The following is a 16,661-nucleotide window of genomic DNA, read 5'->3' as shown; positions in this document are numbered from 1 at the left end:
TTATCATATAAATAGGAAATGTGCAACGTAATCTTCCGTACTAGTCAAACAAAGACGCTTTCCCAGTATTAACGATGAGAAGAATTTTATGGTTCTTATATAAATATTGATTAAATAAAAGAAAGTTTACAATCGTCACGTCACTAAAATGTAGCCTAAATCTTCGCCCCATTCATATATGACAGAACAAAAATGTAACAGTATCTGCATATTAATTAAACGGTATAAGATAACAGAGACGGGATACTTGTTCAAGACCTTACTGGCCTAAGACACGGATGTGCGACATGCACCCCAACAAGTATAACTGCAGTTTAGGACTGCTGCGTTATAGTAGAACAACAGACATGAAATATACAAATAAAACTCTTATACAATACACATACATACACATATATGACAGAACAAAAATGTAACAGTATCTGCATAATAATTAAACGGTATAACAGAGACGGGATACATGTTCAAGACCTTACAGGCCTAAGACACGAATGTGCGACATGTAACCCAACAAGTATAACTGCAGTTTAGGACTGCTGCGTTATAGTAGGACAACAGACATGAAATATACAAATAAAACTCTTGTACAATACACAGGACAAAGAGGTATAGCACAACGACGATATGTACAATAGTCAGTCTCCCGACATAGATGGGAAAGAAGTATTGTGATAATATTCAAGCATAATTGTTGGTGATGGCTTATAATGCATTTTCAAGTAACGTCCCTAATGATTGATTGTGCTATCTGTCTAGTGCTAACGTGTCGCAGTTGCGTCACTCGCTAAAGATCGATAAGTATGTTGATAGATATTTGTCTGTTTGTCTGTCTGTTAGATGCGCGCGATATCTCACGAAGGTGGTTAAATCTGCTCCAAATTTTGCATGTGCATTCATCATATCTCGGACCAGAAGCCTATTGATTTTGGATGAATTATGTCGTATAATAAGCATGTTATTAACTAATTAATGATGGAACACTTGGTGTCACCATAAAGTCATGAATCGAAAGCGCAGTTTCGATCGATAAGTTTTCGGTTTCCGACCGATATTCTCGTTTGTTCTGTTGCTGTAAGCACCTTATGTTGTGTGTTATGGTGTAATAATGGTGTAATAAAGAAGTGTAAGCGTATTCAGTTGAACCCTTATTCCATAATAGCTTGGATATAGGACTTAACATATAACCAAGACATTATTAACATGGTGGCGGCGGTATCTGAAATTCGCTCAATCAATTTCTAGCTCTTCTAGAAATAAGAAATACGCCGCGTCAAGACTTTTCCAGTAGTCCTTCAAAGCTGATGTTTGGTCGATCAACCAGATCGATTATACCTACAATTACGAAACCAAACAACCAGAACGGAAGGGATGGAATAGAGAAACTATTGTGAAACGAATTGCTACAGGATCTTACATTGTCAAATCGAAGAATGGTGTTACATCACTTACATAGGGATGTAAGTTTCGAATATTTTATTTTCTAATCGAATTCCGAATCGGAATGTTCCGATTCGAATATTTTCGAATCTGATTCTATTTAGTATAACATCATATTATCGTTAACTCTCCTTAGATTTGAAAGAACTATAGCATAAAGAGTGATTAAATAACAATAATGAACTTGAGGTATGAGTAAAGTTTGAAGAAAACATTAAATTGATGCTTCAACTACATAATATATTAGAGAATATGTATTATTTCTATATAGAGTTACACTCAGTTATATTTACTTATTACAGTAATTTATGTTCGCAAACAATACCGGATGTATAGTGATGGTTTCTTCTAAAATTCATCCTAATGATAAACGTCAGTGAAATATGCGTTAGTACCGCTTGCGTCGTGATTGTAAAGAATGCAAATGATAACGAGGAAAGCATCGCAGACCTATGTTTTATTGCGTAATATTGTTGTTGATATAATGACATTATATAACTTAAGTAATTTAAAGACATATTCATATAAAACATATTTGTAGAACTTCTTAACATTTTGAATAGTCTAAAAACAATTTGACGAAACCATTGCTCCTTCTGAGGCAGTGACCCATATGAAATATACCAACCCCCGGAGTGTTACGACTTAGAAACGCTGTAAGCGTAGGGTTTTTGTTCGATGATGAGACAACGCTGTTGCGTCGTGCAGCCGCCTCGTGTTATATAAATTAATATTTTTTTAAATAGAGTAAAGCCGTTTTTTCTCAAATTGCTTCGAATCGATGTTGATTCGAATCGCTTCGATTCAAAATTCTGAAACTTACATCCCTAGTGTTACATATAGACGTAATCGAGTTCATATCCGTCCTGATGAAAGTTGTAGTATATATCGAAAAATAGGTACCAAATATTCCATTCTTGTCTGACTATAAGCCGAACAACCTTCCGGTTGCCAATGACAATGATAAACCTCTGATTTCGAATGATGTTCTAGTCTAGTCTGTCTAGAGCTAACGTGTCGCAGTTGCATCACTCCCTAGTTTGTTCTGTTGCTGTAAGCATCTCATGTTGTGTGTTATGCTGGTGTAGTAAAGAAGTGTAAGCGTATTCAGTTGAACCCTTATTCTATAATAGCTTGGGTATAGAACTTAACATATAACCAAGTCATTTTTAACAATAATCATGTATATTCAGTAGTGGGATTCAGCCAGTCCTATAGAACCGTCTTATGGAATTATATGAGATCAGCGTACCGGTTAGCGTTACTGAAAAAAACATGACTTTTTGTAACAGAACCGGCTGAAAAATATGACTTTTGTATGGATGGAACCGGCTGACAAAAAATTTGAATCCCACCACTGTGGATATTGTATATTAAAAGTCCGTGCATTAGTCCGACACCACCTGACTGGTATAAAAACCTATATTTATACTGAAATAAAATTTCAGCTGTGGCAACATCTGAGATTATTTTATTGAAGTCAGTATTAGAAACGATTTTATTACCTCGTGACTGCGAAGGTACACATACCTCTTTGTTGGGGGCAATGTCATATAACTTGTTGAAGTCGCACTCAAATTTTAGGAGATCAAAATGTTTTACTGCCGATACTTCATTTATTAAGCTGGACAAATACCTGTAGCTGTACTATTTGGTGCACACATGCTACGGTTATATATATGTTCACATTTGTTGATATGTCACTAAACTCAATCGTCACGAACATGAGTTGTGTGGCGTCATGTACTTTTGAACAAATTATCTTAATTGCCAGAAATTTGCAAACACGCTTATGATGGAGTTAACGATTTTAGACAGGTTTCGAGTAAGTAAAAACAAACGAAGTAACACGGACACATCTGGTGTAATTGTATAAATGAATGCTTATGTCAGAAGTACTATCTGGATTTAATACTAAACCCATTGTACATAAATGAAATCGCAAGGTATCATCATCGCAAGGCACAGTGTTAGAGAAGTTTTTGAATATTTAACGGTCTTGTTCAGTGCGATAATGAAAACAGTTCACGTTAGCATGTCCGTTCGTTCACTTGGGGGATTAACTTAGTAGAATTTTGTTGAAGTCATTTTTTTTTACAAAGGAGGAGGAACTTGGATATGAATCTCACACCTCGTCTATGAAACGGTATTGGTATAGAATTTTCAAATATCAAATACTGATATTTGAAATACAATCGATTTGTTTCATTTTATGTTTTTCCGAGCGAATATTTCATTTTCCTACACTTAGCCAGCTGTCACATGCCAACAGTGTATGAATTCCGCTCACATGTTGTGGCAAATGGAGACGCAAGTCAGCTGACTTGGCCAGCTGGCACTTATACCTTATGACAGGGGTCGAGAATCTTTTTGGCCGAGATAGTCATACGGATCCGCCGGCACAAAAGGATAGAAGAAGGATAAGTAGTTAGTCTCGCAGAAACCGAATAATTAGCATAGTCAAAAAAGGTACATATTTTCAATTGCATTTCCGTGCGAGCCATACAGCGGTTTCCTTTCCTTAATCATGTCTTAAATTTTTACTCAAAAGTCAACACAAACAATGTCTCAATAAACTTCTAATATGACTTCTGATGCTGCATGTTGTCGTCCTTGAACGACTGTTCACGTCCAACACATGTTGAACTCCACAATACTCATCGCCTTCCTTTCTTTAAAGCTTATCCGTAGTTCCTGAAATAATTCAAATATTACAAATAAGCAGTACAAACGGACGGAAGGCTTTTCTTTTATGCTTCGCAACTTTATCGTTTCGTGATATCACAAAATATGTTCCAGGGTGACCGTACATTTGAACCCATGTACATTTGAACCCATGCGTATATCCACGGGTTCAATCTATATGCGGGTGCTAAAACCCATGGGTTCGGGTTAGTATGGGTTTAACTATCCGTGAAACAAAAAAAATTTCATAGGTGCAATAGCATACAGGTGCAATTGTCATGGGTTCAAATGTACGTGGGTTCAAATGTAATGGAACCATGTTCCAGAATCCCCTAGTTTTGTCACAATGCCTGTCTGGCACTTCTCTTACCATAACATAGAAAAGCGCTGAGCGCGTGTTCTCAAGCGTATTGGCAAATGTTCTCCCAAATTTGGCTATAACTATATAGTTTGAAATCTGGTAGTAACAATTGTAATTTTAGCCTTGGAATATCAGATTTTTCTGGGAGCCATATGCTGTCATCATATATGGCTATGGCTCTTGCCTTATGACCTCATGAATCCTGGCGTACAGGTACAAACTATCAGTAGAGGTTGGATCCGTATGTGTATAATGCAAGGTTGCTGTAGCAGGAATAAAAATGCCATAATGTGCAATTCAAGAGTCCTGCTGCACACTAACACAAATATATTTCTGTAACGTTTCGTCTGATCAAAATCAGACTTCTTCTGACAAGCAGTTTACAAAAATCACTAATAGGCCGAGTGTTAGAGAAGTTTTCAAATCTATGGGTCTTGTTTAGCGCAATAACGAAAGCAGTTCACGTTAGCATGTCCGTTCGTTAATTTGTGGGATTAACTTAGCAGAATTCCTTTGAAGTCATTTTTTCGCAAAGGGCTAATTATGGAGCTTGGATATGAATCTCACACCGCGTATATAAATCGTTATTGGTATAAAGTTTTAATATCTAATGCTGATATTTGAAATACATTCGATTCGTTTCATTTAATTTTTTCCGAAGCGAATATGAAGATTACTTTCGCTTTTTGCGTTGTCATTTTCCTACACTTAGCCAGCTGTCACATGCCAACAGTGTATGAATTCTGCTCGCATGTTGTGGCAAATGGAGACGCAGGTCAGCTGATTTGTGATTCGAGCCAATGTCAAGGCAGTCCTGGTGAAATAGGACCGACAGGGGCGAAGGGCCAAAAGGGCGAACAGGGAACTGCTGAGAATCTGGAAGAAAGAATTAGAGAACTTGAAGGTGAAGGCTTATCATGGTCACACATAGACTTATATATCTATTTATTATCATCGCTTCAATAAGAAATTATAACAAGTTGTTCCAAATGCATGACTTTCCGTAAACGACCCATGCTCATGCGCATCACCCAGCGACAACGAATGGTTTGCATAAATATAATAATCTATTGATTCTATTCTATCTATGACTGTCACGAATTCATACTTTTTTAAGATTCACTTACAAAGACAAACCAGATCATTGACGCTTTGCCAAGAAGTAAGTATTCCAATGCCATTTGTCTTTTGAATTATTTGGGAAATTTCTTTTTCATTGAACTTGATTCAAAATACAATCATATAAAACATACAATCATATAAAATTGTTGCATTATGTTATTTTCGCTCTGTTACAGAAGCATGGTCTAAATATCGACAATGTCAAATTTTATCTTCCATTGACATTTTAAGTTTTTATGTGTTCGAACTTTTATTTTTTGTTATTATTTAACCTTCACTACACAGGCACATACTGTTATATGGGAATGAGGAGCAGAGATATACCGGACTCAGCTATTACAGCTTCATCAATATACGACGAATATCATCAGGCGTATCATGGAAGGCTTGATAACAGAGCTAAAACAGAAGATTGTGGAAGATGGTCGCCAAAAAACAGTTAGTTTTAGTACTAGAAAATAAAACAATAAATAAACTTTATATGAATGTAATAAATCACGTACATTTTTGATTTTCTACGGCCAGATCAAAAGGGCGAATGGCTTCAAGTAGACTTCGGAAGATCGGAACTAGTTGGTGGAATAATTACACAAGGAAGAGATGCCGTTGCACAATGGGTGGCGTCTTTCACAGTATCTTGTGGTCTCAGCACTAGTTCTCTGGCTACCATCCAAGAGAGTGGGGTGGAAAAGGTACTTTAAAGACACCTCACATTCTCATTATTGCGGTGATTCTTTTCATTGGACACGGTTGATCGTTTTGTTATTATGATATTGTTGTTGCTATTCATTTACAAGTAGTCGTGAAAAATCGCTTTTCTCTCCAACTACCGGACCAATTTAAAATTCTCTGTGGTAAAAGATTGTTGTTATCGCTAGAAAGCTATTGCTTTTATTCATTTCATGATTTTCCTTGAGCTCTATGGAATTCGTTTTTCACTCAAAAAATATTTATGGTGACGTCATCAAAATTTACTTGTGGCATTTCCGCGATCGTATGTCACCGAACCCCTGGTCAGCGAAAACGAGAGCTTTTGATAAGCTGAAGGTAGACGGTAAGATAATAGGGTACGCAAGGCTACAGATACAGTAAAAGATTTGATATTGCAAGTGTGACTCGAATTATTCGGTATTCCGGTTCACGATGAGAATAGATGCATAAATCATCATCGACACAAGGCCTGGAAAAGCTAGGGTAGTCTACCGGTACTGATAAGTTAGGTAGCTGTATCCTTGTTCCTGCGTCGTCCAGGATGTGATTTTTGCGAACATTTTGGGAAAAATGTGATAATTGTTTTTTGACATGAAGCGCACGAAAATGTATTTTAAAAATATATGAAAGGTAGACGATAGTTTGTAGAAACTGGAAGCTGAGATAAATTTTTTAATTCAATTATTTTTTTCTTAACTGCTTGTATTGCACGCAGATTTTGTTCGTCTTCTGTGGAGTCATTGAAAATATATTTAAATTTTCTCCAAAATGAATATTGAAATTTAGCGTTTTGTCCTTTCACTGGCATAATGAAACAATATGAGACCCGACGAAGAAACGTAGAATGTGCAAATAGGTCGATTAAGCCTTTTATGCTAGAAGCAAACCATTTTAATAAATACATTTCATATTATGAAACCAGTTCACCTCTATGTTTTCTCCAGATATTTGCAGGAAATTCTGACGTAGACACCAAGGTAATCAACATGTTCCCAAAGCCAATCACTTGTCGATTTATCCGAGTTCACCCTCAGACTTGGTATATCTACATCAACATGAGAGTCGAATTTATCAAGGGAGTGTGTTATGATCTGTACATCTAATGTGATGACGTCGTGGTTACTTTAATTTAACATACAAATAATTTCCCATAATTAAAGCCAATTTGAAAATATATTATGTATTATTAATCTGAACTGACTTCTTCAACCCAAATCAGTTTTACTATGATTTTCACAATATTATTTTGTCACATATATATATATATATATGTACTTGCAAAAATTATTTTTTAAAACTTCATCACGTTGTAACTCTCTTTTATGTCCATGTAGTTTGTCTGTTCATGGTGACTTCATCTCTCTCGGCTTAAACGTTGTCTATCTATCTTACAACTTCGTGGTATTGGGTTGTTAGACGGAACAGAATACAACGAATGGCATTGAAAACTGCTTACTCCACTAAAAACTGTCTATCTTACTAAATCTTATTAAATATACATTAAATTCAACTACGTATTCGTATTTTGTTGCTTTAGGGATTAGGTCCTCTAAAGGTGTCTCAATATATATATATATATATATATACGTTTACCAATTTATATATGATAATATCAATTTTCTCAGTTAGCATCATCTGAACTTTCATTGAATTTGTAACATAAATTAATAATAAAACAAATAATATTAAAGTGAAAAACTCAGTGTACTGCAAGTATTTATTTAGTACCGATATGAAATCAATACAATAAGTTGTATTTTATTTCGCTTGGGTGCGATTTCTAAAACCTTCCGACCTTGGATTTGATCAATTAAATCTATTCTCATCTTTTGGGTTGATTATTTAATTGCACTCTTTGATTTGCAGTCTACAATTTAGACCAGTGGTCTTTAACCTTTTCAGTGAAGCAGAACCCCCCTGTTCAATATAGTCTTTCATTGTCTGAATTGTATAAACTATAAAATCGAACATAATACTGACAAGAAGAAATGATCTTATGATGAGAAGTGTAGCAAGTTTATTAATATATATAGCTTGTGCAGTGGTAAAACTCTAAACGTTCATTTCAACCGTCTTAAACATAATAAAGGATTTCATTTTGATCCAGTTTTAAAGGGAACCATATAAAATCGTCCCGTCTGAGGTCGAGAAAGACCCGCATTTTATCCCTATGTTGTAAAACACAACATTTGTAGTTTACTTCTCGAGTCCCCTTTTTCTTTTTTCTGTTCTATATATGTAATTACGATACTGTGCTTTGCATATCATGCCCTAATGAAGTTTTTCTGAATAGAAAGTCGAAAAGTCGGCAAATTACGTCGTTTTGCTATACACCGGTTGTGTTTTATTTATCTTCGACATGAATATACCTGGTGGCAATCATGTCGTTTTGCTATACACCGGTTGTGTTTTATTTATCTTCGACATGAATATACCTGGTGGCAATCATGTGCGATAGATAAAAATACCTGAAAAATAGGAGCACGAATATGGATCGTTAAAAAATTGCATGCACTTAAAATATGACATCCGCATGTTTACGAGGTTCCGTCAAAATATCAAGGTGAATCTTACCTAGATAGTAGATACTATCAAAATTACAATCAAGTTTTTAACGATATGGTTGTGACGCTAGAATATGAACTGGTAAATATTATATTGCTCTTTACTACTCACAAATAGTAAAGAGCTATTAGCATCCTTATGCGCGGGATGTACTACAATTACAATATGAAGACAACATTACAAGTGGACACGGCGAGTGGTCGGTATTTTATTTATGTGTGCGGCGTACAACTTGTACATATTGTTACATTTCACGAAGCCTCACAAAGTAATAGGCAAGAAAACATTCAAATCCTATGTTTTTGTAGCAACTGTTCAAACCTATAGCTGGAGAAAGCAAAACTTTCTCGAGAAAGTCAATTATTTGATCAGCTCCATAGATAAACAATGTGAAACGGATAGTTTTAAAAAGTTGGGCATAATGTTTGCCGGTATTTCAATACCAGTTTGAAAACGGGTGTGGTGTTCGACTTAAACTGCATATAATGTCAAAAAATCCTAATCCGCTAGGTTTAAAAATTGTTTCCGATTCCGTTTCTTCCTATGCAAAAACCCATTGTCTGGCACATCAGATCAAATGGTGCGCGTACCGTGATATATATATTGCCATTCCTTTTTAGAAATATGTATTTTTTTTGTTTTCCATATTTTCATGCAAGATAATCACTGCATATTTTGTGCTCATAGTCAGGCAAATTTCTGTGCTTCAATGTTGTGACCCAAAGTTCACGAGTGGAGTGTTCGCGCGGGGAGTTTCACAGTTTCATAATTTGGAGGAAAAGCTTCCATTAGGAAATAAAGCTGACGTACAAAGATGAGCTCTTGCATTTTTCTACAATAGAAATTAAATATTTTCGCAGCTCACGAGCTGAGAAATATCACTACGGCGTGAGATATGCGCTTAGTGTAATGTTACTAAGAAGAGGATTTTGAGCAATTTAAGAGGGGATTCGATTCTTATTGCGCTGGTGTGGATGCGTCACCAGAGTCGAGAAAGCATATGAAGATTATTTGTTCAGATTTGAGGTCGAGTGCATCTGGGACATCGTGTTTGCACGATGGAGAATGAGGAGAATGAAAGCAGCCAAGAGTATATTTTGATTAACCGAATGAGAGATATTGACTTATCTTAATCTGTCCGATCGTGATATCGAAAACCAGATTTTGTACCTTATTTAATGAGAAGATTTTCTAATAGGGCAACTGTTCAGTGTTCACATAATACAGAAAACAACTGCAAAAGAAACCGCATGGATTTTCATGAAGCCGTTAGAATGTGACTATCTATGGCAACTGGAGACAGTGATCCGAATGATGAGATTGCGATTAATTATATATATCAATGTATCAAAAACAGCGAAGTCTAGTTGCGAATTAAATGAGGAGAGAGATTCCATTTTAAACAAAATTATGCACATGCGTCATGAAATAAAAATGAGGTTTGAAAGGTTGGAACAAAGCAAAAAAGCACTTAAGAGAGCCCCGGGGATCCAACGATTCAATACACAACTGCCGACGAATCTATCGAGATAATGAGCTTAATAATAAGATGATAATCTGACCGTCTTGCAATAAAATTGGAGATAGTTTCGGTAGGTGTAACCGCGAAAATATTTTGAATCGCGATTGAACAATTTTCCACGGCACAAAAATTGCAGACTTTGTCGTGCAGGGGAAAGAAAGAGCGGCGGTTGCCGTTAGAAGTTACTCTGCCCCAGTGAAGTTCGTCAATGTGCAAATTTCGAAGTACTTCAAATAATAAATGTTTAGACAGCAACCACCGCTTTGTGAAGCATGGAAATGCAGTCGCAATCAGTCGAAAGCCCCTTCGAAGACATCTTCTGAAATGTGTGCTCGTTTGGACTTTCCGTGGAGGATAGATTTTGACATACGAGGGGGAACGAGAAACTCCATAGATTTTTGTCGAGAGTTGGGTTGAGCAGATTTGCAATCTGAGTGCAATGCAAAAAACTGACCCAAATTTGTCAGTGGTATTTCATTGGATTGTTTCATGTTAATGGCTTTCTTTTAAAACGGGTAATCATACGATTCCAACTTTAAAACATTTGTTGGGCCAGTTTGGTAAATTAACCTAGTTGTTAAAAATCGCGTTATATATGGAAGAGTGGGTGATTCTGAAATTTTGGATTTGTTTTATTTACAGTTGATGGTTTCTGAATCAATGATAAATAAAATTGTGCGTTTGACGCATGATAATTGTCACGAAGGCAAACGTTTGGGTATTGATAATAATTGTGGTAAAGTTTATGAATCAGCTAAAATTCCGTCTACAAATCCAAGAGCTCCTTCACTTACATCTAGCGAGTTGCGGCTTCTGCAAAATATTTGGATTAAAGTAGTCTGTGCTTTACCCGTGGCGAGCTCCGACAATAGTTACTTATTAGTGGTAACTGACTCTTTTTGGAATACTTACAGTATTGGCTAATAAAGTCAGACTGCAGAAGACATTTCGAGGCGTTTATACAAAATATGGTTACCAGCGATTTTTTCGTTTTAAGATTGATTTTTGTGATAGTGTTACTTTAGTATACCTCCAGTTTTGATACTTTGCGTGTACAGTATGACCAGGAGATCATGAAATTTTAAGGGAGGGAATGTGTGATAGGATTTGAATGTGTGTTATATACTTTTGTTTTCCTGTTTGTTTTTGTGATTTGATTTGATTCTTGATCTGTTTGATGATGATTAAAGGCAATGAACCTTTGACCCCCAAAAAATTCTTCCAATGCTTTACCATTGCCAAAATTTTCCGGTCTATTTTAAGAGTGCTTTTGCGGGCTGACGCCTGTAAAATGGGGTATGTGTTTCAAACCATCAATATGATTCATCGCATACAATAATCTGTTTTTTAAAAGTACCGGTTGAGAATTTTAGTCTATTCTATTGTCTATCATAGCTATTTCTACAATAATTTTTTATTACTGCAATTAAATTAAAACTCCTAGGAAGACGGAGGGATCATTGAATTATCTGATTTATATTTAAGTTTCCGAAACACAACTGAAAACTAACGAATAGAGTTCAAAAACACGAAAACGAGGTAATGTTTACGACCACGCTTGAAAATCTGTCTGAGTGAGAAAAGTGTCTGAGCAAATGCGAAAAAGGAGCATTGTTACGTCACTTTTTGCATCTTGCTAATTGGCCAATGTCACGAAGTAAACAAGGAAGTCGATGCTCGGGGACAGGTTCATGAGGCATCGTCGGCCACATTTTTGCCGTGATCTGTCCATACTACAAATTATCTGCCTCAAGATCGTATGCTATTGACCACTCCAGACAGGTCATCGACTTGTTGTCGACCATAATCTATTAAATTAGTCAGTGTATCATTTTTATTGAGAGCTGTGCTAAATCTTGTGCATTTCCAAATGCAGTGGCACTGCGTATTCATCAACATCTAAAACATATTTTCTATATTTTTTTACTTTTATGACAGAAACCCAAAAACAAAATACACAAGACTCTATTGCTGACTTCATTCAAAACCCGCAGAGCAGGGAAGAAATTGAAAGAGTGAGCTTGTATGAGTGTTACTCGTTGCTTTTTTTAGCTTGGAATTCGAATTTAGGCGGCTCAAGTTGCTAGTTGCAATGATAAAAATGATTGATGCTTCTAGCTCAAATTACAGCAAACACTTATGCCATTAGCATTCCAAGCACCTCTGATAAGATCTGCCTTGGATCAATGGTACTTTCCATCCAACTTTTTTCCAATCATGTACTCATGAGCCTATTTATTTTTATTCCAGTTCAATCACGATAAGGTCTATAGCACTTAACTAAAAGCAATATTAAAACAACATGCTGACACTTATGCTACAATATAAGTTAACCTTGCAGCAGAGATGTTAACATATACAACTATTGTGTTGTTTACCTACCGTATCTCCCAATCTCAGTCACGATGAGTATCTTGATGGCTAATTAACAAATCTTCAATGGTAATTAGTAATTAATTTGTTCAATGTGGATTTAACCAGCAATAGTGTTTTTATCTCCAGTGCAAACTTTAGTGAACTGAGTTAAGAGTAATATTGTTATTGTTAATGTTAAAACAATTGTGGGCTGAAAAACCATGGATGATATTGTTCTATATGGACAGTTAGACCCATCTGTGTGTCTTTCTCCAGTAAAATCAAACGTGCTTTAGTGCAGTGAGCCTCAAATAAACAGCAACAAATAAGCAAACAATATATTGTAATTCCCAATGTTCTTACATCACGTTGTTGCACGATTCAATTGAATAGTTGCCTATTTGTTACGTCGCATAATTTTGATGGTTGTACAAAAACATCTCCCAGATATGTGCGAGCGTCTTTCCTACCTTCCGTATAAGTTATAACATATTTCATTGCAGAATATATGTTCGCGATTTCAGCGGCTTATGAACAAAAAACAATGTAAATGATTTTGACGCCAAGTTTGCAAAACAATGCTAAGTCCGATTACGACATTTACGTATATGGTGTTCATGCGACGCGTTTTGCATAACGCTGTAGGCTGTGAAGAAAGTGGGATATTGGGCACAGTGAAAAATCAGCACTCACACTCGTACTATATCCAGCCTGTGGTTCGATGTTTGAATCCCCAATTAGATGTGTTACAAAGTCCCGCAAACAGACAACGACTGTGTAGAGCAACACAAGCTACGACGTGAATTGTTTTTGGGGGTTGAAACTAAAAGTACATCTTTCCAGTTTTTTTTCTAATAATATTTTCCGTTTCAGATTCGTAAATGAAAGTAATTTAAATTGTTTACGGAGTATTTTTGAAAAATATCTGAAATATTTTGATTAAACATTGATTTCAAAAATATTATATTTCGAAATTTGAAGTGTGTCGTTCTCTCGATGAATATTGTTTGCTTTTTTTTAAGGGCATATTTCGTTGAATTAAACAGAACGACCTATTGTGCTACAGGGTCTGTCCGAATATACCCCACAAGTGGGGTACAGTGGGACACTTGACATACGTTTTTCAAAGCATTTTGGTGGTAAGATGTGTGTCGCAAGAGAACACAGCTCAAAAAATGCAAATGAAAAAAGTGTCTTAACCTTTCCCACTTACCTCAACGTAAAAATTGCTCAGGGGAAGGTGGGGCACGTTGGGACATGGGGCACAGTGGAAAATCAGCTTTCACAGTGATATATATCCACAATCCTGTCCACGGTTCGATGTTTCAATCCGCCCTTCGGTGAGTTACAACGTTCCCGCGAACGGACAACGTACTGGTAGAGCGGCGCAAGTTATGGGGTGAAAGTGGTTTTGGGAGGTTGAAACTAAAATTTCATCATTCCAGTTTTTTCTTTTTTTTACTTTAGCCTTTCCAACATGACAAACCACCGTCAGATATTTTTCAGCTATAGTGCATTGTAAAATATTCATAACGTTGACGAGTGGATGTGCCTTCCGAATTTCGCCGTGGGATGGTCTGAAAATATTTGTTTCCTTTGGGAACAATGGACCGGAGTTCAGTGGGACATGCCCTACAGGGCAAAATTTGACAGTGTTTGATACAATAATTGCTTAGAGACCTAGAGATGCGTTATATTTTGTGCAATGTTATGGTTTCTTTCGACCCATGGCCCAATATGGAATATATTCGAGAATCAATAATATTTCCAGATTTAGATTCGAGAATGGAAATAATCAAATTTGTTTGCGAAATTTTTTGTCAAAATATCTGAAATATTTCAGTTGAACATTGATTTTAAAAATATTAAATCTTCAAATTTGAAGTCTCCCTGTTCTTTAGACGATTATGCTGATTAATTGCTTATTTTTAAGGGCATACTTCGTTGAATTTCGACAGACTGACCCATTGTGCCCCAAGTTCTGTCTGAATGTGTCCCACAAGTGGGGTACAGTGGGACACTTGACAGACGTTTTTCAAAGAATTTTGGTAGTAAGATGTGTGTCGCATGGAAATTTCTTAGTCGCTGAATAAAAACTACATTTACCCCTCTATGCATTAGTCCCGCAAATTAAGTGAATATGCAGAATTAACGGCTCAAAATATACAAAAGAAAAAAAGTGTCCCAACCTTCCCCACTTTCCCCTACTTTGTCGTTCACAGCTTGATTTTAGTTGTGCCATTAGTGTATCAGTGTGTTAGCGTCGGTCGCGGTTATGAACTATATATTCCAACAAATCTTGATTTGACATAGATAAAAATACCTAATAAATAAGGGCAAGGGCTTTAACGAATTGCATGCACTTAAAATATGATCTCCGTATGTTTACGAGGTTCCACAAAAAGATCAAGGCAAATCTTAATTACCCGGTAGATGCTATTAAAACTGCAATTCAATTTTGTCAACGACATGGTGGTGATGATAGATAGATAACCTGGTAAATATTTTATATTTTCCGACGCAAAATAAGGAAAATATCGCGCACAAACATCGTGAAGATCTATTAGCTCCATTATGCGCAGAATTCACTATAATTATCACACGAGGACGACATTACAAGTGGACACGATGACTGATCAATATTTTTATTTATGCGTGCAGCGTACAACTTGTACGTTTTGTTAAATTCCACCAAAGATCACAAAGTGCGACGCAAGAGAACATTTAAATCCCATATTTTTGTAGCATCTGTCCGAACTGCTAGCTGGAGAATGCAACTATTTTTCGAGAAAATCGATAATTTCATCAGCTCCATAAATAAACAATGTAAAACGGATAATTTTAAAGTTCGACATAATGTTCGCCGGTCTAAAATACCGATTTAAAAACAGGTGGGTTGTTCGTCTAAAAATGCATATAATGTCGAAAAAGGCCTAATCCGCTAGATTTAAGAATTGTTTCCGATAATAAGTAAAACGATTTAAATGCACCAAATGCAATGTCTTCCTATGCATAAGAAACAACGAGAATACTCATTGGTTAGACTGGCACACTAGAATAGACGATGCGCGTACCGTGATATATATATATATCGCCTTTCTAGTTCAAAAATATGTATTCTTGTTCTCGTCTGCCATATTTTCATGTAAGGTAATAACATTGCATAATGTGTGTATATAGTCAGGCGTATTTTGAGGCTAGATATAATACGTAACTTTCTGTGCTTCAATGTTGTTGACCAAATAAACGAGTAATCGCGCAAGGTGTTTCAGAATTTGGAGGAAAGGCTTTCACTAGGAAATAAACTGACATACAAAGATGATCTCTTGCATGCTTTTACAATGGAAATTAAATATTTTCGCAGCTCAAACGCTGAAAAAAAGTTCACTATAGCGTGAGATATACGATTTTTCTAAGTACTGGTGTGAGAGGATTTTTTCGTGTGTTGCCATGGAGATGAATTTATGAGAAGATTCGATTCTTATTGCGCGGGTGTGGATGCGTCACCAGTGAAAGGATATCGTCAGGCTAATAAACGAATTGTGTAAGTCATTTTTGGCGGTTTTGAGTTTTTTATAAAATAGGTATTTATGTAATACTGCGCACCTGTCTATTAACTCAGATTTCATTTTAAGAATTCCTAAACCCATAAAAATGGAGATTTTTTATGACATGCACACTTGTGCAAGTGTTTCGTCATAATTAATTATCATTGCTATCATATGACTATTGTGACGTCACAAAGGCAGAATAACCTCGGCGAAGTATTTTCGAGTTTTTTCATCCCAGATTCTAGCTTAGCGCTTATAAATTTGAATTTATACTACGGTATAGGAAGGCGTGCACTTGTAATAGTCAATGTCCTGGTCCAATTCACCTTGGTTGGCTTCCATATAAGGGTGC

At 36.1% G+C, this 16,661-nt stretch overlaps 1 protein-coding gene across 1 annotated transcript; it reads left to right on the top strand.

The window, feature by feature from the left end:
* Positions 1 to 5,111: 5,111 nt before the first annotated feature.
* LOC120335494 (lactadherin-like) lies at positions 5,112 to 7,419 on the top strand. The gene is made up of 5 exons (XM_078111559.1): positions 5,112 to 5,387; positions 5,601 to 5,645; positions 5,891 to 6,043; positions 6,131 to 6,297; positions 7,261 to 7,419. The coding sequence occupies exons 1-5, from the start codon at positions 5,150 to 5,152 to the stop codon at positions 7,417 to 7,419; spliced, it is 762 nt and encodes a 253-aa protein (XP_077967685.1). The 5' UTR covers positions 5,112 to 5,149.
* The last annotated feature ends 9,242 nt before the right edge of the window (positions 7,420 to 16,661 follow it).

Source organism: Styela clava, chromosome 4, assembly GCF_964204865.1.
Source record: "Styela clava chromosome 4, kaStyClav1.hap1.2, whole genome shotgun sequence".
NCBI lineage: Eukaryota > Metazoa > Chordata > Ascidiacea > Stolidobranchia > Styelidae > Styela > Styela clava.
The sequence above is the reverse complement of the archived record's forward strand: the minus strand, read 5'-3'. Positions and strand labels throughout refer to the sequence as shown.

Bases quoted from the DNA above. Each gene is read 5' to 3' on its own strand.
- LOC120335494 (XM_078111559.1), top strand. From the start codon at position 5,150: ATGAAGATTACTTTCGCTTTTTGCGTTGTCATTTTCCTACACTTAGCC. The intron at 5,388-5,600 runs GTGAAGGCTTAT...TACTTTTTTAAG, and splicing joins AAGAATTAGAGAACTTGAAG to ATTCACTTACAAAGACAAAC. The intron at 6,298-7,260 runs GTACTTTAAAGA...TGTTTTCTCCAG, and splicing joins AAGAGAGTGGGGTGGAAAAG to ATATTTGCAGGAAATTCTGA.